This window comes from Mizuhopecten yessoensis, unplaced genomic scaffold (genome assembly GCF_002113885.1).
Source record: "Mizuhopecten yessoensis strain PY_sf001 unplaced genomic scaffold, ASM211388v2 scaffold5467, whole genome shotgun sequence".
Taxonomy (NCBI): Eukaryota; Metazoa; Mollusca; class Bivalvia; order Pectinida; family Pectinidae; genus Mizuhopecten; species Mizuhopecten yessoensis.
The window spans coordinates 151,776-176,131 of record NW_018406064.1 but is presented as its reverse complement, the minus strand read 5'-3'; the positions used below and the strand labels follow the sequence as shown (position 1 = coordinate 176,131).

Sequence of the window (24,356 nt, the reverse complement as noted above, 5' to 3'; positions counted from 1 at the left end):
CAATAGGCAACATCGTTAAAGTGTATGTTTTACATTGTAAGGATTTGAAGTAAGACCCGTTCACCCCTGCTGTGGTTTTTGGGTTTTTCTGTTAACATTTTCAAACGTTCATATTTTGAACAAATTTAATTCTGTAAAATTCATGGCAGCATGTAAGATTTCCAAGGACTTTCTGGCAATAATAAAATTGTCATACATTTGTAATACACTTCGAGTTGGTGGTACCATTTACCTTAAACACGTTACCAATAAACCACGGTTGTATGTTGAACGCTTAAGGCCGAAATGTGCAGGGAACACTTGTTGGATGCAGATTTAACTCATAGAGATTGTTTTGTTTGTATCTTTTTTGTTATGAAAATAATCCCTTATCTTGATAAATCAATATGATCAAGTAATAACAAAATAACTAAGTATTGGTTCACCACACATTATATTAAAAATAATCTTGTGGTAGAATAGAATTCTGGACAAAGTGTTTCGAAGGAGAAATGTAGTCCTTGGCAATTCAATATTGAATTAATCAATTAAAATGTTTATCGTAAGTATGTTAACAAGGTTCTATCAACCAGAGCAATTTAAGTTGGCGATAACTTATCATCCATGAAGAATTTCATGTTAATGCAATCTATAATTCAAAGCGATTCTCGGTTCATTTTATTATCTTTGTGTTACATTTTTGTTCTTTATAAGAGCATTAGGACTACAGGGAACAATGCTGTTGTTGTTTTGTTGTCGTTTTTTTGTCTTACTTTCTCAAGGATTATGATATACTTACTGGCATACTAACTCAATATATCGACTTATTAACTCGAATATCATTACGATATTTCGAGCTGATAACCTGAAAGTTTGAGTCAGTAACATGACAAAAAAACCTTAACATATTTGCTAAGTTGCCATTACCGTACATCATATATACTTCTACCTGAAATGATTTTTTTTATAAATTTATCCTTATTAATTTGTTGTTCATACGCAGTAATTTGATAATAATAATAATAATTTGAGGTTCTTATACACTGCTTTATCACAACCTAGTTTGTAGGTCGTGTAAAGCGGTTCACAAATTATTATCCGTGGTTATAGGGCCTTAGCAACCAGCCAATATCTGTCTCAACTCCCTGGGGAGCATTCAGCCGGTGCTGCCATTTCGGCGCTTCAATTCTAGCACTACCCAACCATGTACTCATTTACAGCTGAGAAGACTGGAACAAGCGGAGTAAAGTACCTTGCTAAAAGATACAACACAGTGCCTTGCCGTGACTCAAACCTGCAACCCTTCGGCAGGCGTCCTTCATCTAGACTACCGTGCCTCCTGCGTAGCATTGAAGAGGGTATTAATGTATTTAAACTTTGAATTTCTTGTCATTTGAACCGGTAAACATTTTGGCAGCATTAATCATATCCATATATACTTTTTATATTTGAGTAGGTTTATATAAAATAAATCTCTAAATGAATGTAGATGACCTTGAACTCAACTTACCAATTGCCTTTGCCCCCACTGTTGGCGCGTTGGTGAGATCTGTGTATTCCGCTGTTTGCCAGTTGCCTCTCAGGATTACCTGTGAATTACCAAGGTAGGGGGCATCAGGCCAGCCTATGATGAGCCTCCCTCCAAGGATGATGATGTGGGTCGCGTTGAGGTCAATGTTGCAGTACGGAGCTGTAGGGCCGTGATCAAACTCAATTGTACCGTATAAAATGACCTTATTGAACCATGGAATGGCCATGTCTGCTACCATCCAGACGTCTGATGTTTGGAAACAAAAATAGAACATCGAAATTCAAAGAAATGAAATAATGATAATGGTTAGTAAAAACAAACAGCATTATGAATTAACGCACCCAATTTGTACCATCTTGCTTGATATATTATGGCATTTATCAATGAATCAAGGATAATTGTTAGAACTGATGTTCTCAACCTAACGGGTCATACATCTCCCTTAACAAGGTGCAACAGACATTCAGCACAGGGTTGAAACAGCCTACGTGCAGGCAACGTCATGTAGATCCCCCTAAACTCATAAAACAAACATTCACATATATTTAGGGGGGAAATTATTGTACGTAAATTCCCAATTTACAAAATGAATATATATATCTATCATAATTATTACAATACATTTAAAATAGTTAATTGTATAGGTTAAGTGCCTCAATCAGATAGTATTTATTTCATTGTCAATCATCGAAACAAACGTCAATGGTATGGAGGACTGGCCTGGCTTTCGTCAATATTTCATTGTAACTAAGGCCATTGATATAGGTGTTAATTCCTAAATGCCGTAAAACAGCTGATTATGTCTAAATTCAAACTGAATCTCATTTATGATAATACGTAGATATTGATCAGGTTTCTCAGAAAACGGATGAAATTGAATCATTGATTTATTGTCCTGATCAGTCGCCCAATGGCGGGATAAGCACAATGTCGTAGATAAGGTTTTGTATATTGCACATATTAACCAAAATTAATCGAAACTAAATGACTGTTCAGGAAGTTAACTTGCGAAATCAAAGGTTCGTCAGACTTATTTATCGATTACGTTTTACCTTTTGGTATGGTCAGGTCGGTTCCGGCTTCAGGTAGTGTATTGCTGAGCCAAGTCCAAGAGTTTGACGCGGACCAATAAACAAAATCTGTTGGCCGTTGAGTCACTGGAGGGACTGTGTTGGGGTCCGGGGGAGGAGTACAGTTAGTATAGAAACATTTGAAGGCCTGGAAATTAAACGATTGAGCTGTGGGAGCACCTTGTAGAGAGGGTGAAGATCTCTTCTTTCTACGATCCCCTCCTCCGTTCCCCTTAACTGAAACGTAATAAAAGCACATATAGACACATTTAGTAATAACTTTATACAATGTATTTTTAATTGAATTTAATTGAAAAATAATGGACGCAGGCTGAAAGCCTATAAGTCCATATCACAAAACATAGTATAAAAATATTATATTGTCACTGGTTAACATATATAAACTTTCCCAAAAGAGTTATTTTAAAAGTCATTATCAGTAATTATTGTAAATATAGTGTCCTTCAGATGGTTATCCAACAGGATCTCAAAGTCCTTCGTGGTTTCTGCATTTACAACCGATTCCGGTAGACCGTTCCAGATATCAACTACCCTAAACGTGAACGAGTTTTTCCTTAGCTCCGTACTACATCGTTGTTTATACAGCTTTAATTTATGTCCTCGTGTTCTTTCGTTATTATCGTAGACAAATATGTCTGACGTGACTTTCTCATCAAACTTCCTCTTCACAATCTTGAAAACGTTAATCAAATCACCTCTAGTATTGACATATTCATCTTTTCCTTACAATTTCTATGCATAAATACATTACACTTAGATTATTTATGAAAATCACTTTATTGTGGAGAGATATTATCATCGCCACTGACGTTTCATTACGTTTGAGAGTACCAGAGTTTGTAAATGGAACGACAAACATTCAATCTTCTTTTTTAATTGTTTTTGGATATATTTGAGACACGCCATGATCATCTCTTGTAAGGCTAAATAGGGGGGGGGGGGGGAGGAACATGATGTATTTTTTTTTGATATTTTAAATTTTGACACCTACACAATTCAGTTGAATATCTGACCTGATTCTCCATTCAGGTCAAATAAAATATATTAATTGATATTGAGGTTCAAAAATATTCCAGGAAGATAACATTTACATGACCACGTATATTAAGCAGCATATACAAACATATTGTTCATATTAACCAATGTGAATACAATGTTGTCAAATTGTATTTGTGACAGTGCAATATATGTTTCAACCTTTACTCTTCTTGCTTTGTGAGTTTGTTGCCATTTGTTTAGGATCTTATATATATTAGATGGAAATAATATAAAAGATGAGCCATCAAGATTCTGGTGACTTGATCGTTGAGCATCCCTGTCTCACTAAATGCTTAACACTTGATATACACGTTGTCAACATTGTTCACGTATTTGATATAAGCGTCTACGAATCAAAAACATGAGTTTAATCTTAAAAATATGTCTCCAGAACATTGATTGAAACGATATATATCATGGTTTTGAATTTTCCAAATTGTCCGTATACCTTTTGTAAACGCTTCACTAAATGACATCAGCGAAAATACTAAACTAGGACTAACCAAGTATTGTGATCTCATTCGTGTAATGGTCAAAAGTCCAGTCTCCATTGATGTTAGTACTAGGGTCTAGAGCAGTTTCAGAAGCCTCGACGAAACCACGATCACTACTCCTCAGTCTGTCGGGTTTCTTGTTCACCTCTTGACGCAGTAATATGTAGTCGTTTCCCTACAAAAAAAAGTATATTGTATTCACAAAATAATAATATATAAAAAAAACGTTAATTGTTTTAAAAAGAATTTACATTTTTTTTTTTTTTAAATGGTTGTTTTCTTATTTTATTCTGAATAAATACAACATCGGTTCTGGTTGATGACTTCTGATTGAAAAATATAAACAAACGTAAAAATGGTAGAAAGTTAATTACAAATGAATAAATGTTCATAGTTTTACATTTTATCTAATTCTACAAAACATTTTCTGAATTTATTAATACAACTGTGGTTATAATGAATGAAAAGCAAGGGGGAAACAGTCAACTTACCTCGAGGTGGTAAACTGTTCCAGAGAAACTGATATTCGTTTGGGGGGCCGAGTTAACAAATGCAACATTGTATGTCTTGCCACTAACGAGGTCCAGTACCCAGCCTTTTTTGTGCGTGATACGTTTATCACGGTACTCTGCCAGGGACGATCCGTGTTGGTTTGTCCAATTTGACTGCTTAAATTCTAGAGAAGAAGGTTTGATCTCATTAAAACCAAATCTATGAAACTTTACAGCAGACGGACACTTGCTTGCTGGTATACCAAAATTGAAATCGGGGTAATTTACACAACTGGGTGGAAGAGTTTCGGTGGTCGGTATAACCTTACAGTTCGCACTGTCACACAGCGTGCCATCCTGATCTTCAAGGATTCCCTCAAATAACCATGCGTAACGGCCGCGATTCGGAGAACTTGTCCAGGTTAAACCTGATGTTTTGTAGGAAAACCCACCGCATTGGTCTCCACACGTTCCATCAATTCTTGTCCAAATGAGGGCAGAACAGCTGGGCCTGTCAAAATTCACAAACTCAACATTGTTTATCTGGAAGCCAAATCCGTACGGAATCACAACAGCTCCATTTGTACACTCAGAACCACCTGAAAACGAGGCATGTCCGACAATAAGCGAATCCTTGAGTGCGGCCTCGTTTGTAGGATTCGATAAATCCTCCCCCTCTACAATAAGCTTGCCCTCAAACCCAGCCTTTTTATTTGATATTGCCCGAATATTTTTAAATTGTATGGCCCCAGTGTTTACTGTTTCCGCACCCTTCTCATTATTCCAAGTAAGGAACGTATCGAAGACGACAGGTGTTGGTGCAGATGAACCACAAATACCGCCCACTCTAGGCGTGTAGGTTGGGAAGATCCAGAGACCAAACCAGCCGAAAGAGTGAGCCGAGTTGTTGTGGAATACTCCTAAGGTGACTAATTTTGGGCAGACTGTGTTGGTGAATGACGGACCTTCTGGGTGGTCGTGCATGCGGTACCAGAATCCAAAGTGACTTCCGCCAGCAGCATGGTTATGCTGGATTGTGTTGTTAGGGTTGGTAACCCAAAACGAGGCTGGGGTGACATCATCATTAAGCAGACTGGAACTTTCGCGAACAAATATAGCAAGATTGTACTGGATTGTGTTGCCACTTTCTATGCCGTCCTCCAAGAAGAAAGCGCCACCCATGATATTATAGATGACAATGTGTTCGACCAGCAGGTTGTGTGTGCCATGTATGTTTACCGCACGGTTGAATGTTTCATGAATGCCTAATCCACGGGCGTAACAGTGTGACATGTCGCCATTAAGATGGAAGTGAAGTGGATAACGCCCCAATCTAAATGCCTGACCCATATGAAATAATTCCACATACTGTATGCGGCCAGTGGACCTGTGCGTATCAAATTCTGGTGCATGAATCATGATCTGCCCACCAAACTGATCACTGCCCATTTCCTCGCCAAAACGCCCCTGGAAGCATGTCTGGGTTGCAAATTCACCTGTGGACAAATGACAGAGGAAGTTAACATGTGTTGGTGATTGACAGATGCGTGAAGAATATTTGCACTAACGGTAGTGTCTTATAAAACAGCATGTACATAAGCTTTATTAACTTAGACCCAATGATATGATCTCAACTATACTTACCAGTGTTAAAGCCGTCAGGACACGCTTCAATTTTCTCAATCCACTGCGCATCACTGTTACCCTGCACTTTAACGTTGTGTGTTAAAAGGCCAACTTCTGCAGCAAAATCCAAGGTGGCTGCATTTGCGCTAGTTCCAAAACTTTCTGTAACAGCGATATGTTCATGCGCCAGATTTGAGTCCAAGGTCAAGGTCTTCTGATCGCCAGCAATGGCTGTGATGGTTTTCTGTTCGTTCTGAGACTGAGACTTGAAATCGCCAGTTGTCGCTATGATTATTTCATCTCCAACATTCCAATTGACGGCTAATTTGAGTTTAATAACATGCGTACCAGCATTAGCGGTTTCTGCTAGCATCGTCCAGGTAATAGGTGTGGGTATACCTATGAAAATAAAATTACAACATGTACACAGTCACTGTCCATTGTTACCGTATGTATGTAACTTGCTCTTCGAGTGGAAATGATGGCATAAAAATTATCTTCAACCAATATAGTTATATTTATTTGATATGAACCAAGGAGAAGCTAGGTATAATGTATGGCAACAAAGATAAAGTCTCAATTTTACCATGGAGGTCAAGGGTGCCTTCGCGAACAGCCAACGTCTTGGTACCATATATGGGGAGCTCTTTACTACGCTGATGTCCATACAATGTAATTGTGGCTTTGTTCTGGAAGGGTGCTTGCTCTGTTCCCACCTAAAGGCCAAATATTCACACATAAATTACACCTAATCGTGAGATGCTGCTAATAGATTGCTTACATTTGCAGTTAAGACGAACCTTCCAAGAAGTGCTGTTTTTTCAAGAATATTTTTTCTGTTTTCTGTATTCAAATGGTGGTAAAATATTTCCCACCCAGAGGCCCAATTTAACACATTGATCATATCGCTGCTATTTTTGTGACTCATTCAGATTGCTTCGCTTTTAAGTACTGTAAACCTTCAAGAATAAGTGCCTTTTTCCATCAAAGACTTCATGATTACCCTTGACTAGCTTTATTTAAACTACTGTTTTTTAAATGCCACACATCTGACATACAACTTGTAGTTAAATAACGTTTCATAGCATTTCCCAAAATACAAAACAACGTCTGTTAATTTTTACAAGCATTTCACTTCTTCATTGCTATTTTCGACAGAGTATTATACTGCACATATTGAATCATTTCTTTTTAAAGATGATATTTCTCTTAAATGGGTTATTTCCCAATCACATGTACCTATCAAATTTACTTTAAAGTTCATCTCGTCATTATCAAGTACTTGACAATATGGAACTTGTTTTGAAAGCAGGCAATTTTCACAGTTAGAATGCATACCTCTATTTTGATTGTACTAAAATCAACTAAGAATACTTTACCTGAAACAGACCACCATTTGTGACAAGGATAATTTACCTGAAACAGACCACCATTTGTGACAAGGATAATTTACCTGAAACAGACCACCATTTGTGACAAGAATACTTTACCTGAAACAGACCACTATTTGTGACAAGGATAATTTACCTGAAACAGACCACCATTTGTGACAAGGATAATTTACCTGTAACAGACCACCATCTGTGACAAGGATAATTTCAGATTTTAATTCAACGTCTTGATTGTCATCAAAAATGAGTTCTCCCCCTTGAATTAGGATCATTTTCATAACTGCAGTGGTTGTGTCTAGGTAGATTGTTTGACCGGCTTGGATAACGACAAGGTCGCCATCTGTGGGCAGCGATACACCTCCCCATGTATAAACTGACGACCAAACGTCAACGTAGTGAAAGTCTGCTGCTGTCTGTGTAAAACATAAAGTGGGAGTATTAAGTATTTGTATAACAAATAGCCTCGCTCAATGCCTAAGACTAAAATAAAAAATAGTTGAATTTCTTTCCTTAATCAAAAGAAATCATTATTTTTTACATTACAAAATCCCTATCATCCCCATAGACTCATCACTCATGATCAGATGACACAAGGATTGTGTTCATGTTGTAGATCGCACTGCTTCCGGGTCTTACCAATACAAACAAACAAACATTACAGATTACCGCAGGAGTCCCTTCCGTTTGACTGTTGATCATTTTTCTTTTTATTTTATTCTATTCCAGTTTCTATAGTTAACATGTTGAAATAAATGATTTTCGGTTAAATAAAATTCATTTCAGGCATAAAAACTTTGAAGATCTGGGCCTTAGAATCAGCAATCTTACAAAAGAGTGCCCTCTTGCAGGAGGAGTTTCATTCTTCAGACTTGCGTCTCGTTTGCATTACATATCTTTTATATATTCATTTTTTTATTTTTCCTATCCTTACATTCACCCTTTCATTCATCCGACAATCTATAAAAAATAATTTCAAGCAGATATTGCTATCATGCCACCTTTTAAAACCTCATAGAAGCTTACTGTGCTAAAACCTCCTAGAAACTTACTGTGCTAAAACATCCTAGAAGCTTACTGTGCTAAAACATCCTAGAAGCTTACTGTGCTATCAATGTAGTGATAATTTACACTGGAATAATAAGAAAATAATTGTTGCAAAAATGAAATTACAGCAAACTAGATTTGGATCACTGACAACTGATTATCTTTACCAAATGGTTTGTGAGAAATGAAAACAGTCACTAAGACATTGTTCATGTACGAGTTATGATGAATCACGTAGTCCACAAACTGGCATGGATAACTTACAAGACAGTCAGTAACATACCTGTAAGGCCTGACCGTCCCCGGCAATCTCCACTCGGACCTTTCCTCGAACAGAAGCAGAGATGGAACCAGTGTCACACACAATTTGGTTGTTGCTGACCGAGTCCACCACACACGCACTACCTTCTACTGTTACTGAACAATCCGACTTGGTAGTCCTGATTTATGAGAAATAGAAAGTAGTATAGGATTACAAAATGTGAAGAAAACTATATTTCCCTACCTACGCAATTCCTTAAGAACAGCAAAAACGTTAAATTACATTAATTTCCTTTTAACAAAAAGTAACACAACAATCTCAGTCAGAAGAGGTAAACAATACGCTTCATTTTCATAATTTTACAATAAGGGAAAGTCTTTATGGAGTCCACATATTTTTGTTGACAACAAATAATTAGTTTCAACAGCTATGAATTTCTCAACATATGAATCCACGTACGTTCTTGTTCTGTTGGCGTAGTGGCAAAACACATGACGACGAACAATTTCTGTTTCACAGGACGTATCTGATCTGTATTGGTTTTGAAAATAAATCTGTTTCCGATTTTTAAAAGTCTGTGTAGCTAATTCCGGTTATATTTACCCGAATCCCGAGCCGGAAACTGTAATGCGGGTACCTCCTCCTGTCCCACCGCGTGTTGGGGTCACATCAGTGATTTCCGGAGTTTTTGTTGCGTCATAGGTGTAGCTAAGCGTCTGGGTGATTGAGTTCACGGTGACCACTACGCTACATGACTGGGTCGGGTGACCTACAAGACAAATGGCAAAATGCATTACAATTAAATCAAGTTTAAAGATGCATACAAGTACAAACATTATTCATCTGCTTTGTGTTAGAGTTATCTACCTTGAAGACTTAAACCTCATAATTCATAATTTTCAAAAACACAACTTTTGCACTTCTAAGAGGTATGAACAATGGCCTATGGAGTATTACTTTAACCGCTAAATAGTCAACACCATCTTGACAATAGTATCTCATAATGCAATGCACTTATTCATTGATATGGTACTTCACAGATTGATAGGCACTTTAATTATACAGTTATAACAAAACAAAATTCTACAAAACAAATATTGCATGGCTCTTTTTGTAATCCCAAGTATGCCCTTGTTGGTAAACAAACCCAAGATAAAAGGCTTTATAAAATGAATTGCCTTAAATACACCTAAGGAAACTGAAGTGTCCTAAGTGTACAGAGTGTGTAAGACATGTTCATAAGGCAGCAAGTGTACCCCTGATAATGTTTCTCCATACTTACTAGAGACAGCAAGTGTACCCCTGATAATGTTTCTCCATACTTACTAGAGGCAGCAAGTGTACCCCTGATAATGTTTCTCCATACTTACTAGAGGCAGCAAGTGTACCCCTGATAATGTTTCTCCATACTTACTAGAGGCAGCAAGTGTACCCCTGATAATGTTTCTCCATACTTACTAGAGGCAGCAAGTGTACCCCTGATAATGTTTCTCCATACTTACTAGAGGCAGCAAGTGTACCCCTGATAATGTTTCTCCATACTTACTAGAGGCAGCAAGTGTACCCCTGATAATGTTTCTCCATACTTACTAGAGGCAGCAAGTGTACCCCTGATAATGTTTCTCCATACTTACTAGAGGCAGCAAGTGTACCCCTGATAATGTTTCTCCATACTTACTAGAGGCAGCAAGTGTACCCCTGATAATGTTTCTCCATACTTACTAGAGGCAGCAAGTGTACCCCTGATAATGTTTCTCCATACTTACTAGAGGCAGCAAGTGTACCCCTGATAATGTTTCTCCATACTTACTAGAGGCAGCAAGTGTACCCCTGATAATGTTTCTCCATACTTACTAGAGGCAGCAAGTGTACCCCTGATAATGTTTCTCCATACTTACTAGAGGCAGCAAGTGTACCCCTGATAATGTTTCTCCATACTTACTAGAGGCAGCAAGTGTACCCCTGATAATGTTTCTCCATACTTACTAGAGGCAGCAAGTGTACCCCTGATAATGTTTCTCCATACTTACTAGAGGCAGCAAGTGTACCCCTGATAATGTTTCTCCATACTTACTAGAGGCAGCAAGTGTACCCCTGATAATGTTTCTCCATACTTACTAGAGGCAGCAAGTGTACCCCTGATAATGTTTCTCCATACTTACTAGAGGCAGCAAGTGTACCCCTGATAATGTTTCTCCATACTTACTAGAGGCAGCAAGTGTACCCCTGATAATGTTTCTCCATACTTACTAGAGGCAGCAAGTGTACCCCTGATAATGTTTCTCCATACTTACTAGAGGCAGCAAGTGTACCCCTGATAATGTTTCTCCATACTTACTAGAGGCAGCAAGTGTACCCCTGATAATGTTTCTCCATACTTACTAGAGGCAGCAAGTGTACCCCTGATAATGTTTCTCCATACTTACTAGAGGCAGCAAGTGTACCCCTGATAATGTTTCTCCATACTTACTAGAGGCAGCAAGTGTACCCCTGATAATGTTTCTCCATACTTACTAGAGGCAGCAAGTGTACCCCTGATAATGTTTCTCCATACTTACTAGAGGCAGCAAGTGTACCCCTGATAATGTTTCTCCATACTTACTAGAGGCAGCAAGTGTACCCCTGATAATGTTTCTCCATACTTACTAGAGGCAGCAAGTGTACCCCTGATAATGTTTCTCCATACTTACTAGAGGCAGCAAGTGTACCCCTGATAATGTTTCTCCATACTTACTAGAGGCAGCAAGTGTACCCCTGATAATGTTTCTCCATACTTACTAGAGGCAGCAAGTGTACCCCTGATAATGTTTCTCCATACTTACTAGAGGCAGCAAGTGTACCCCTGATAATGTTTCTCCATACTTACTAGAGGCAGCAAGTGTACCCCTGATAATGTTTCTCCATACTTACTAGAGGCAGCAAGTGTACCCCTGATAATGTTTCTCCATAATTACTAGAGGCAGCAAGTGTACCCCTGATAATGTTTCTCCATACTTACTAGAGGCAGCAAGTGTCCCCTGATATTGTTTCTCCATACTTACTACAGGCAGCACGCGTGACACAGATGGTTCTCCATACTTACTAGAGGCAGCAAGTGTACCCCTGATAATGTTTCTCCATACTTACTACAGGCAGCAGGCGTGACACAGATGTTTCTCCATACTTACTAGAGGCAGCAAGTGTCCCCTGATATTGTTTCTCCATACTTACTAGAGGCAGCAGGCGTGACACAGATAATGTTTCTCCATACTTACTAGAGGCAGCAGGCGTGACATAGATAATGTTTCTCCATACTTACCAGAGGCAGCAGGCGTGACACAGATAATGTTTCTCCATACTTACCAGAGGCAGCAGGCGTGACACAGATAAACTGGGTTTCTGTTGAATTCTGTGCTGTAGACTGGACACATGGCTCTGAACAGATGGTTGCTGTGGTAGTGTTGTCAAAACCGGAACCGGATATTGTCACGGTTTGGTCACCATTCGTACTTCCTGCGGACAAACACGTACTAGTGTAAAATACTGGTGGGGTTAAGTTGAAGTTTTAATCAAGTTTTTCAAAGTTAATGATTAAATTTTACCATAGTACTGTCGAACCAATGTAAATTTACTATAGCGTTTCGCCAGTTGATCAATGTAATAAGACCTACCTGAATTTGGACTGATACCAGAAGCAGTCATATCAAAGGTAAACACCTTGTCGTTATTTGAAAGTCCGCTTCCTGCAACATCCACTACCAATTCATAACTACCGGCCCTGTAGTCCCCAACAATGAACGTAATCTCCGTCGTCGAGGCCGATGTCAATGTACACGCCCGCTCACCTAGTGTGACAGAGTTGTCGGCTATGGTCGCCCCAAAATTTGTACCACTGAGTGTGACAGGGTCTCCTGAAGATCCAGATGTCGGCGATACAGATGATATCACTGGGGTGGCCGCAACGGTGAAATCGAATTTCTCAGCAGTGTAGGTTGTGCTTCCTGAAGTGACCAAAAGATCACGGTCAATGGCGGCGCCATGCGCGGCAGTCGTGAAGACGATCTGTGATAATGAAACTGAGGTTACAGGACAGCTAGCGCCATCTATAGTAACACTAGACCCTTGATCAAATCCATTTCCCGTGATGGTAACATCGGTGCCACCGTTGGTACTGCCTGCTGCGGGACTGACAGAGGTAATGACAGCCTGACTGGTGACAGTCACAGGAGATGGGTCATGCATAGCGCGTCCTTTCTGTGCAACATCTAGTACCAATGGCTGGGCCCCAACTGGTACGTCAGAGATTGTACATTCAACGGCGGTAGTTGTAGCTGCAGTCACAGTGCAGACCTCACCTCCAATAGTCACGCTCACGTCACTGGTTGAACCTCCCATCCTCTTTCCAGTGATGGTCAATGTTGTTGGCGACCCATCCACTGATGTAGGTGAGACTGATTCTACGCTAGCAGTAGACCCAATATCATAGGTAAAGTTACAAGAGGTACATTCCGCAGGAACCATCTGACCTCCAGCATTTACCTTGACCTCAATTTCCTTGAGACCATCAGTGAGCGATTTTGGAGTAGAACAGACAATGTTTGTATAGGAAAGAGAGCTGATCGGACAAGGGTATCCCCCAATAGTTACTGTGACATCAACGTCCGGGGTACTTCCCTGAAACCCTGCTCCAACAATGTTAAGAGGTGTGTGCCCTTCAAGGGACCCCAAACTAGGCGTAAAACTTGAAACAACCGGAATAGCAGCAAATGTTCTAGTTATGTGTCCAGGAATGGCAATACGGGCACTTCCTAGGTTTCCCACACGGACATCTATTGACTGTTGTACACCGACGGGGGGACTGGTGGCAGAGTCGAGCTTACACGTCACTGATGACGATGATCCAGCCGAGACTGTACAGGAATCACTGCCGAACTTGACCTCATTTTGACACGTGGTCGAGGACAGCCCTGTACCGGTAACCATTATCTCATCATTGGCCGTTCCACTATTCCGGCTTATGGCTGTTACCGTCGGCGTGAGACAAGACCAGAATTTAAAGTTGAATTTGGCAGAATCTCCGCCTGTAGGTGCGGGATCTGAACAGCCGGAAATGGCACTGAGGGTAGCTACACATTGGCTGGAACCTGTGGGATTGCTCACACCTAAGGAAAACAGTCACTTTATTTACTTATGTTTATCGTAGGAAAATACATGCACATGCATATTAACAGGTCATATTCTCAGGAAAAAGTTGGTCACTGTGATCATGTTAACATCTTTTAGTTTTAAATTGTCCCTGTGTATAATTTCAGTTTTGACTTTATCATTTAGTGCAAAATAGTATTTCTTAAACCAATACAAAGTATATCATAAAAATATGAGTATAGAATACTCAATCAGTGTACAATAAAATTCTTATTGTCATTAGATCACAATTATTAGCATGCTCTAAAGAACACTTTTTATTTTTATTTAATCTAATGAATTTATTTCTCAGTTTAACTTTTTCTTTTATATGAAACAACAAAAAAAATTTGACAGCGTGACAAATGCATTTTTATGTAACAATTATGTATAACATAATCATTGCATTTTTATGCAGTTTGTTAACCTGTACTTGTTTTGCCTCTAAATGAGCTGGCCCTCATGATCAACGGGGTCTCATCATGAACCTTTTATGAACTTGAGATTGTATGACCTCTCACCTGAATTCTTGTCGTATACAGCCTCAATCCCGCCGACTTTGACACTCAAGTCACCGACATAAGATTCCTTATTTGTCACTTGCACGGAACCCCGGAACCATGTAGTTGTGTACAGATCAATATAGTCACTCCAATAGTAGTTGGTGCCCAATGTGTTGAACTTGAACTCAAAGGCACCTGTACAGAAAATATCAATCATAACTGCAGCTCTGCAAAACGGTTAATAATATCATCACTAATGACGAGTGAATGGTAGCATCACTAGGGACGAGTGAATGGTAACATCACTAATGATGAGTGAATAATATCATCACTAATAACGAGTGAATGGTAGCATCACTAATGACGAGTGAATAATAGCATCACTAATAACGAGTGAATAATAGCATCATTAATGACATGTGAATAATATCATCACTAATGACGAGTGAATAATATCATCACTAATGACGAGTGAATAATAGAATCACTAATGACGAGTGAATAATAGCATCACTAATAACGAGTGAATAATAGCATCACTAATAACGAGTGAATGGTAACCTCACTAATGACGAGTGAATGGTAACTTCACTAATGACGAGTGAATAATATTATCACTAATAACGAGTGAATGGTAACTTCACTAATGATGAGTGAATGGTAACTTCACTAATGACGAGTGAATGGTAACATCACTAATGATGAGTGAGTAATATCATCACTAATGACGAGTGAATAATATCATCACTAATGACGAGTGAATGGTAGCATCACTAATGGCGAGTGAATAACAGCATCACTAATGACGAGTGAATAATAGCATCATTAATGACGAGTGAATGATAGCATCACTAATGACCAGTTAGTAATATCATCGCTAATAACGAGTGAATAATAGCATCACTACTGTAAATTATCATTACCATTGAAAAACATTAATTATAGCATCAGCACAGCAAATGTGAATCATAACATATGTACAGACAATGTGAATCATAACATATGTACAATGTTAATCATAACATATGTACAGACAATGTCAATCATAACATATGTACAGACAATGTGAATCCTAACATATGTGCAGACAATGTGAATCCTAACATATGTGCAGACAATGTGAATCATAACATATGTACGGACAATGTGAATCATAACATCTGTACAGACAATGTCAATCAAAACATATGTACAGACAATGTGAATAATAACATATGTACAGACAAAGTGAATCATAACATATGTACGGACAATGTGAATCTTAACATATGTACAGACAATGTCAATCATAACATATGTACAGACAATGTGAATCATAACAAATATACAGAACATGTTAACTAGAATTGTAAACCAAAAGCTTAAATTATGCCCCCCGCATTCATATAAACCAGAACTGTAAGCTAAAGGCTAACTAAGGCAAAGTATTGCAAAGTAATCCAAAATCCCCAAACAGTAATGGTTTCAGTACTGAGCTGTTTACTTATTTTAGTATATATATAGGTCACAGTGACATACTTCCTGTGCTCCTCCAGGCAAAAACCTACTTGCATACCAAAACTTGTTCGCCAACTAGTTTTGCTGAAATCAAATTGTTTTTAACGATGGGCCGTTAGTACGAAAAAGGGTCGATATCAAAAAAATCTATCTATATCTACACGACGTAAGAGGGACAAATGTTTTAGCTCCTTTTTGTAAAAGGGTCGGAATGACAAAAAAGTATATACCTGGATGTACAACATCATGTAGTAGTTAAGATTCTGAAAACTTTCTTTGAAATTGGCCCAGCAGTTTTGGAGGAATTATCCGGACAAGAAATGTTCAACAAAGGTCAATTACTGCATTATAAAGGGTCGGCATGAAAGGAATGATACCTGGGTGTACACCTTCAGGAAGTAGTTAAATATCTGGAATCTTTCTTTGAAATCGGTTCATTACTTTAGGAGGATTTCAGTATACCCCCTAACTTTATTGCGAGGGAATAATCATTACAACTTTGTATAAGAACTTGTGTATATAGCATCGGTACACCATACTTAAACTAGAACTGTAAGCCAAATGCTTACTAATACCCCCGCTCCTATATAAACCAGAACTGTAAGCTAAAGGCTTAGTAATGCAAAGCAATATAGTCTTCCATCAGTAATGAGTTAATCACAATTTGATTAAAAACGAAGAAAAAAAATGAAAAAAAATGAACAGGGAATTTTCCACAAAGGGGCATAACTCCATCAAAAGGGGTTGAAATCCAAAATTAAAATGCCAGTGCACAACAGCATAAGATACCGATCATTCATGCAAAGTTTCAATGAAATCCACCTGTTAGTTAAGGAGAAGTTCTCTGGCCAAGTTACTGTGTACGACAGGCAGACATCCAGACAGGGTGATTCCAGTATAACCCACCTAACTTCGTTGTGGGGGTATAATAATTGCATGAATATCTAAAGAAGAAGCTTTGTATACTTCATGTAATAGATGTTAAAATGATCGATACACCAATGGAATTTTGAGGACTAACTAATGAGGTTTGTAGTGCAATCAATGTGACTATTATGCAGAATAATTAATTTACTTGGCGAACGTGGTTGTAATGCGGAAACCTGTGTTTGTTCTGTGAACCAATACGGCTGTTCTATTGACTAACATAGTTGCTATGTGAAGAAAGTGACTGTCGTATACCTGTCTTTGTACCAGAAGGACCACTGCTGAAACCGTTTTGTTCAGGTTCTGTAGAGCTAGCATTTTTGACCTGTTGTACTCTGGGTTTCATCCCCGCAATATACAATGCGTAGTCCCAACTCCAATGTACAGTATCCCCTAGATATACTTGGAGGTTCTTTGGTTCCCAGGCAAAACCTTTGCCGAACGCTGAAAAAAAAAGGTTTTCAAGTTAAGTTGAGGGACAGTGTTTTAGATTACATTGGATTTAATTTATCCCTCTACATTTTCGATCTTTTTCCTTTTTCCAATTTTTCCTCAATTTTTTTAATTTTTTTTGTCTTGATCCTTCCTGTTTCTCCATCTTTCTCCAACTCACAGAAATATGAACTCTTCCTGATTGACATTCACTTAATGATTTTTGTAAGCATTGCCCTTACCAAAGTGCGATCCCTGGTTGTCCACTTGGTGTTTCGTTCCTGTGTCACCAATCTTGCACACTATTTGTGTCGTGGCTGTAATGCTGTCAATATCACAAGGATGACCTCCAATCTTGATTTCTGCATCATCATCTAGACCTTGGCCAGTAATGGTGACCAGGGTCCCACCTTGGAGTGAGCCCTGAAGTGGGAACACGTTGGTCACCTGGAGGATGTAACTAATGGTAGGCACTGCACTGTCAAAGAGATACAAACGATGGTTAGGCGATGTACAGTAAAACATATTAAACTTTGGGGCCTGTTATTAACCTTATTTTATTGTAATGACTAGACCGTTCATAATCATCAAAAGCAATTTTTGGTAAGAGATAAGGTTTCCCATATGAAGTGTTAGGAATCTTATAAACGTGCAAGTGTTTTGGAGACGACAGTGATTAATAACGTAGGATGTAGAACAATTTATATTCTTCATGTTTATATAGAGAAAACAATTAATATGATTAATGAAATATTAGAATTACCAAAAACAAATAAAAATGACATTTTTATCGGTTTAATTGAAAACCGATTATTTCTTTTCTTACAATAAATGAATAACCAAAGTAATAGCTCCGAAGTAAAAAAAGAATGTAGTATTATTTATGTACTTAGACGTAATGCAACTAGATAATGGTATTAAGGATGTAAAAAAACTGAATGTCAAACTGGAATGTCAAATAAGAATGTCAAATAAAACATTCAAACAAGAACGTCAAAGTAGGATATTAAACAATGATGTTATAAGAATAACAAGAATGTCAAACAAGAATGTCAAACAAGAATGTCAAAACAAATGTCAAACATGGATGTCAAAAGTAGGATACAAAACAATGATGTTATAAGAATAACAAGAATGTCAAACAAGAATGTCAAAACAAATGTCAAACATGGATGTCAAAGTAGGATACAAAACAATAATGCCAAATAGAAATGTCAAGCAATAAACCCAAAACNAACAATTTATATTCTTCATGTTTATATAGAGAAAACAATTAATATGGTTAATGAAATAATAGAATTACCAAAAACAAATAAAAAACGACATTTTTATCGATTTAATTGAAAACCGATTATTTCTTTTCTTACAATAAATGAATAACCAAAGTTATAGCTCCGAAGTAAAAAAGAAAGTAGTATTATTTATGTACTTAGACGTAATGCAACTAGATAATGGTATTAAGGATGTAAAAAACGAATGTCAAACAGTAATGTAAAATAAGAATGTCAAAAAAAACATTCAAACAAGAACGTCAAAGTAGGATATTAAACAAGGATGCAAACATTGATGTCAAAGTAGGATACATTATTTATGTATTATAAGAATAACAAGAATGTCAAACAAGAATGTCAAACAAGAATGTCAAAACAAATGTCAAACATGGATGTCAAAGTAGGATACAAAACAATAATGTCAAATAGAAATGTCAAGCAATAAACCCAAAACAACAATAATGTTAAAGAAGAACGTAAAACAAAGATGTTAATTAACAATGTATAACAAAGATGTCAATTAACAATGTATAACAAAGATGTCAATTAACAATGTATAACAAAGATGTCAATTAACAATGTATAACAAAGAGGTCAATTAACAATGTATAACAAAGATGTCAATTAACAATGTATAACAAAGATGTCAATTAACAATGTATCACAAAGATGTCAATTAACAATGTATAACAAAGATGTCGATTAACAATGTATAACAAAGATGTCAAACAAGTACGTCAAATAATACTATCAAACAAAAATGTTAAATAACACAGGGGAATGCCAACGTGTTAACAAACCCATAATTCGATCTCAGAATCAATGATACTAGAGCACAATACGAACGAAGGAACTTTTAAGATAAAGACCCTTAAAAAGTTCAAAGTGGGTAGGACTAGGTTTTCTGTAATCCTCTACTATTTCATCGTCAAAATATCAAGCAATTCCAGGTTCTCAAACCGAAAACTCAAGTAATTACAACAAAACCACAAGTGTCACAAATGCGCATAATGAAAAACATTGACCTTCATATCACAAAAAGCGATATTGTATTACCAAACGAGATCATTATAGCGACTATAAAACTTGTCAATAGTTTTCTTCAACCTGTATCTTTTGAAACCTTCTGTTGTCCGTTAGCAGGCTACATTTTCAAGGAAGTGGTATTGGAGCGAGCTCTTGAATATTATATCAACTACGGCATGTAAACACCGTAGAAAGGGAAAGGAGATTTGTTGCTGTCAAGAAAAGGAAAGCTTATTATGTGAAAGTCAAAACGTCCCGCTTATCGAACAGTTTAGAAGTAAGCCATTCAGCATGATCACGCTGTAAGTTAAGATCAAGGAAAGTGGCTGAAATAGAAGTGTCTGTTGTGTTCTTAAAGATCACTGGGGATAATATGGTTAATGAAATATTAGAATTACCAAAAACAAATAAAAAACAACATTTTTATCGGTTTAATTGAAAACCGATTATTTCTTTTCTTACAATAAATGAATAACCAAAGTTATAGCTCCGAAGTAAAAAAGAAAGTAGTATTATTTATGTACTTAGACTTAGAGTATACACCCAGTGATCTTTAAGAACACAACAGACTCTTCTATTTCAGCCACTTTCCTTGATCTTAACTTACAGCGTGATCATGCTGAATGGCTTACTTCTAAACTGTTCGATAAGCGGGACGTTTTGACTTTCACATAATAAGCTTTCCTTTTCTTGACAGCAACAAATCTCCTTTCCCTTTCTACGGTGTTTACATGCCGTAGTTGATATAATATTCAAGAGCTCGCTCCAATACCGCTTCCTTGAAAATGTAGCCTGCTAACGGACAACAGAAGGTTTCAAAAGATATAGGTTGAAGAAAACTACCAAGCGTCTTAGACTATCAAGCAAGAAGGCTACCAAGGATTTCAAATAACATTGTCAAACAAAGATGTCAAACAAGTAGGTGAATTAAGGATGTCTAACAGGATCATAAAACAAGAGGATCAAACAAGGTTTTCAAATAGGATTCTCAAAAGATGATGCCAAGCAAGACGGTCACTAATGATGTTAAACTTTTATGGTTTATTTGTTGCAAACAAAATTAACTTGATGTTAAAATTTAGCTGTGATAATAAAGCATATTATCTTCATAAATCTTCAAATACTGGCTTCAGAAAAAAAATATAAATGTAGATTTAGGAATAATTAATGACCTTTAACCTCTGACACCAACATTGACGATACTTACTTGGAGTCTAGAACAGCAGCCCCATCTGTCCCAACAATGACCTGGACAAGGTGTACTCCAGGTGTGAGGGAAGACAGCACTGCAGTCACTTGTGTGTTTGAATAAATCAATGGAGTGACAGTCGTACCACCGATAATTAAAGTACCTGAGCTACCAAATCCGGAACCAAGAATTGTGATAGTAGCTCCACCTGGTGTCAAATATTGACAACAAAGAAAGGAATTTTGAATATTTGTTGAAGGTTTCGAACTATTTTACTTCTCCAAGCTTCTAATTTCCAAACGTTTTACCGATCATGTGACAGATGAGGATGTCAGAACATATTTCATAAAGCTAAATAAAATAATGATTTTTTCTTACTAATAGCATGCTTTTTAGGGTGGTAAAGTATATATTGTACATTTGTTTATAAATCACAGTCAATGAAATGTTTTAGTGTGAAATTTAGATAACTAAAAGATACAAAACTAACACTTTATAATTTACAAACGCTTTACCGATCATATGTCGGATTAGGGTGTCAGAATATATTTCATACTAGTCATCGAAACGTCAAACATCAATATTCCATAGGTTGTTATATACTTTTAACTGTATACCATCCTAATAAAATCATGTGAACAGTTGTTCCCTGTAATGAAATTACCAGTTTCACAGTTATGATAGAGAATTGAATTTGAGAAGAGAAAAACAATTTCATCATAAGACACAGCAAATTTGATAAGAATATTGTTTTCACATAAATGTTTTAGTTGGAAAAAGGACTTATAGTGAATTAGCTGGCACATGTCAAGGGTCTTTGTGCAATTGCAGGCCAGTAACGAGAGAAATACCATTGCAGTATTTTGTGCATACATGATGCCTTAATTTCGTTTCGCATGTAAATAAAGCGGGGCTGGGTAAGGATGTTATCATTGATCGGGAGGCTCAGTTGATTGGACCGACAGTATGGTATTTTTTCCTTTAAACATTATTTAACAATACTGAAATCATGTCGGCAAAAATATTTCAGTGCTTTATTTGGCAGTGAAATTAGGATCATTAAGGCAAAATGGGAATCATTCACATTTTGTTATGATTATAATTAATGAAAACAAAACATGCAGGACATGTACTGTAAACATGATCACATTTCTACACCCAGTATTCAAAGGTATTATCTATGGAACAGGCGTCATACAGGACATAATGCAGTTTGTGTCCTAGTATCACATATCTAAAATACTTCATGTCATTGAATATTACTGACCTTTGACCCCTGATGTGGTTGGGGTAATAGAAGTGACCTGCGCAGTGATGCTGGAGTCGTATGTAAATGAACTTGAGGCTGTCGAGGAGGCAATACCGGTCATGGCTACAACAACTGGCACAGCGCCTGCAGACGTCTTAAATTAACACAGAAAAACAATTTATAAGTCCTTTCTAAACTTGTTTACAAACATAACATATATACTGTCATAACAGTCCAAATTAACACTGTAGGGGAGATAGTGTCAATTTAGTTGTGAAAAAAATGTATTTTAATTTTTTCAATCAATGTCTGTTTATGTTTTGGATATTCACAATAAAGTTGATTATGTAAATTTGTTGACAACCCATCCTGCATAGGATCAACGAAATATCACATCAGAGAGCGAGATTTGTGTTCATGTATATCAAAGCTTATTAACTAGTTTTTTAACTGAATGTTCGACCATTACATAATGGGCTGTTATATAAGGATATTCTGAACTATTCTTTGTCAGGTTTTTGTTTCATTATCAAAAAACACAAATTGAAGTATTTTGTAACAAAGCACCAAAGGAAATCAGAAAGAATCAGAAATATGTAAAATACAGGAGATCCAATAGGGGTCTTGACGCCCATAATCGTAAGATCTTCATTAGTTTTATGTCAGTTTATTTTTCCCTTCAGTTCTCTTCGTTTTTCTTATATATGTCGGATTGATAGATGAAGGCGATAAGAAACCTTAACTCTCAAAATCCAAGACGGCTGTCAAGTGGCTATTTTGTCGAACTGGTTGGTACCAAAGGAATAAATGCACAACTGTGTACCAGGACAAAGGGGAATTAACCCGCAGGTGGAATTTGAAAGACCCGTGTTTCCAGATAATTGGCAATAACAAATTTAAACTTGAACTGTTAGTCGGTCAGAGATGGCTGCCTGTTGACAATTTTGTATTTACAATCAGTCTCACAATACAGTTTTGAACCAAAGTGGCCTGCTTATGAGAAAGATCTGTAAAATACATATGCTTCCTGAGAAAAAGTGATAAAAAGCTTAAACTGTCAAAATCCAAGATGGCTGCCTGTCGAAACATGCACGAGCACAACGGACCAATGGGAAAGATATGTCAAGTACTTTTTGAGAAATAACAATAACGGGAATAACCGAATTATGCAAGGACGGGACCATGAACAACGGACGAAGCGCGATTTGATCAGCCCTCCGTCGACCAGGAAGCGCAGTCAGTAGAATAATAGTACAACAATCTGTAGTCCGGGGTTCAAATCACTATCTAGCCAAGCTACATTTTTGAACACTGTTGCTGATTATAATTTGTTTTTATCACCTTAAAAATGTCTTCATAAAAACCTTGCAAAATTATTATTGTTATGGTTTTCTTTTCAGAAATGATTATCAACGCTATATATAGCCATGCTGGTAAAAACGGTTTACTATGCTAAGTTTCAGTTTTTAGCAAAGGTACATTGATCCTTTATAACGATACTTAATTATATTAAAACATTTCTCGCTAGCCCTCGAGTTCCTCTGCTCACACTTTCTGAGTGTTTACTGTAATTGTATAGCTATATATGTTTATAAAAAAAAACACATGTGACGAATATACCACCTTTGTTTTAGGAAAGTTACGTCCACAGAAACGGATCACTTTTTACTAGGTGCCCTCCTTTACTCATTATTCCGCACATGTTTTATATAGAGAGTATAACAAATACACGTATGTCGACATATATACGAATAAATAATATATAATGTTAATTTTACAACAATTATGAAACAAGTTTTTCTTCCTCATTTTAGTTTTCCCTCTTGTTAGATTGACGCGCGCAGAGAGTATTAATATGGGAGGATTCCGAAAACTCACTGAAAATTCACGTGGTCGGACTGGTGACCAAAAACCTTTCAACGTCCGACCGAAATGAAAATAACCACTAATATATTGCTATACTGACCTTGGGTGGTATGACACAAACAAGCTGGTCAGTGGACCTGGATATGACCGGACAGTCTTGACCACCAACGGCCACTGTTGCGTCGTTCCGATAGCCGTATCCGTTCACAGTCAGATTTACGCCACCTAGTTCAATGCAAAATATTTTTGCTCATTGTAAGCGTTTATAAACGAGATGACATTTAAA

At 37.2% G+C, this 24,356-nt stretch overlaps 1 protein-coding gene across 1 annotated transcript in view; it reads right to left on the bottom strand.

Annotated features, from left to right (window-relative positions):
* The window catches only part of LOC110450750 (fibrocystin-L-like), a 109,651-nt gene that overhangs the window by 22,091 nt on the left and 63,204 nt on the right, over positions 1-24,356 (bottom strand). Inside the window, exons 26-42 of the mRNA XM_021498431.1 lie at positions 24,171-24,295; positions 22,223-22,358; positions 20,974-21,163; positions 17,712-17,947; positions 17,293-17,481; positions 14,632-14,808; positions 12,598-14,088; positions 12,290-12,439; positions 9,551-9,716; positions 8,969-9,125; positions 7,815-8,054; positions 6,837-6,966; positions 6,269-6,649; positions 4,625-6,120; positions 4,143-4,308; positions 2,563-2,817; positions 1,490-1,756 (exon numbers count right to left, since the gene is read on the bottom strand). Of these exons, the coding sequence (XP_021354106.1) occupies positions 1,490-1,756; positions 2,563-2,817; positions 4,143-4,308; positions 4,625-6,120; positions 6,269-6,649; positions 6,837-6,966; positions 7,815-8,054; positions 8,969-9,125; positions 9,551-9,716; positions 12,290-12,439; positions 12,598-14,088; positions 14,632-14,808; positions 17,293-17,481; positions 17,712-17,947; positions 20,974-21,163; positions 22,223-22,358; positions 24,171-24,295 (5,952 nt within the window). The remainder of the gene's footprint in view (positions 1-1,489; positions 1,757-2,562; positions 2,818-4,142; positions 4,309-4,624; positions 6,121-6,268; positions 6,650-6,836; positions 6,967-7,814; positions 8,055-8,968; positions 9,126-9,550; positions 9,717-12,289; positions 12,440-12,597; positions 14,089-14,631; positions 14,809-17,292; positions 17,482-17,711; positions 17,948-20,973; positions 21,164-22,222; positions 22,359-24,170; positions 24,296-24,356) is intronic.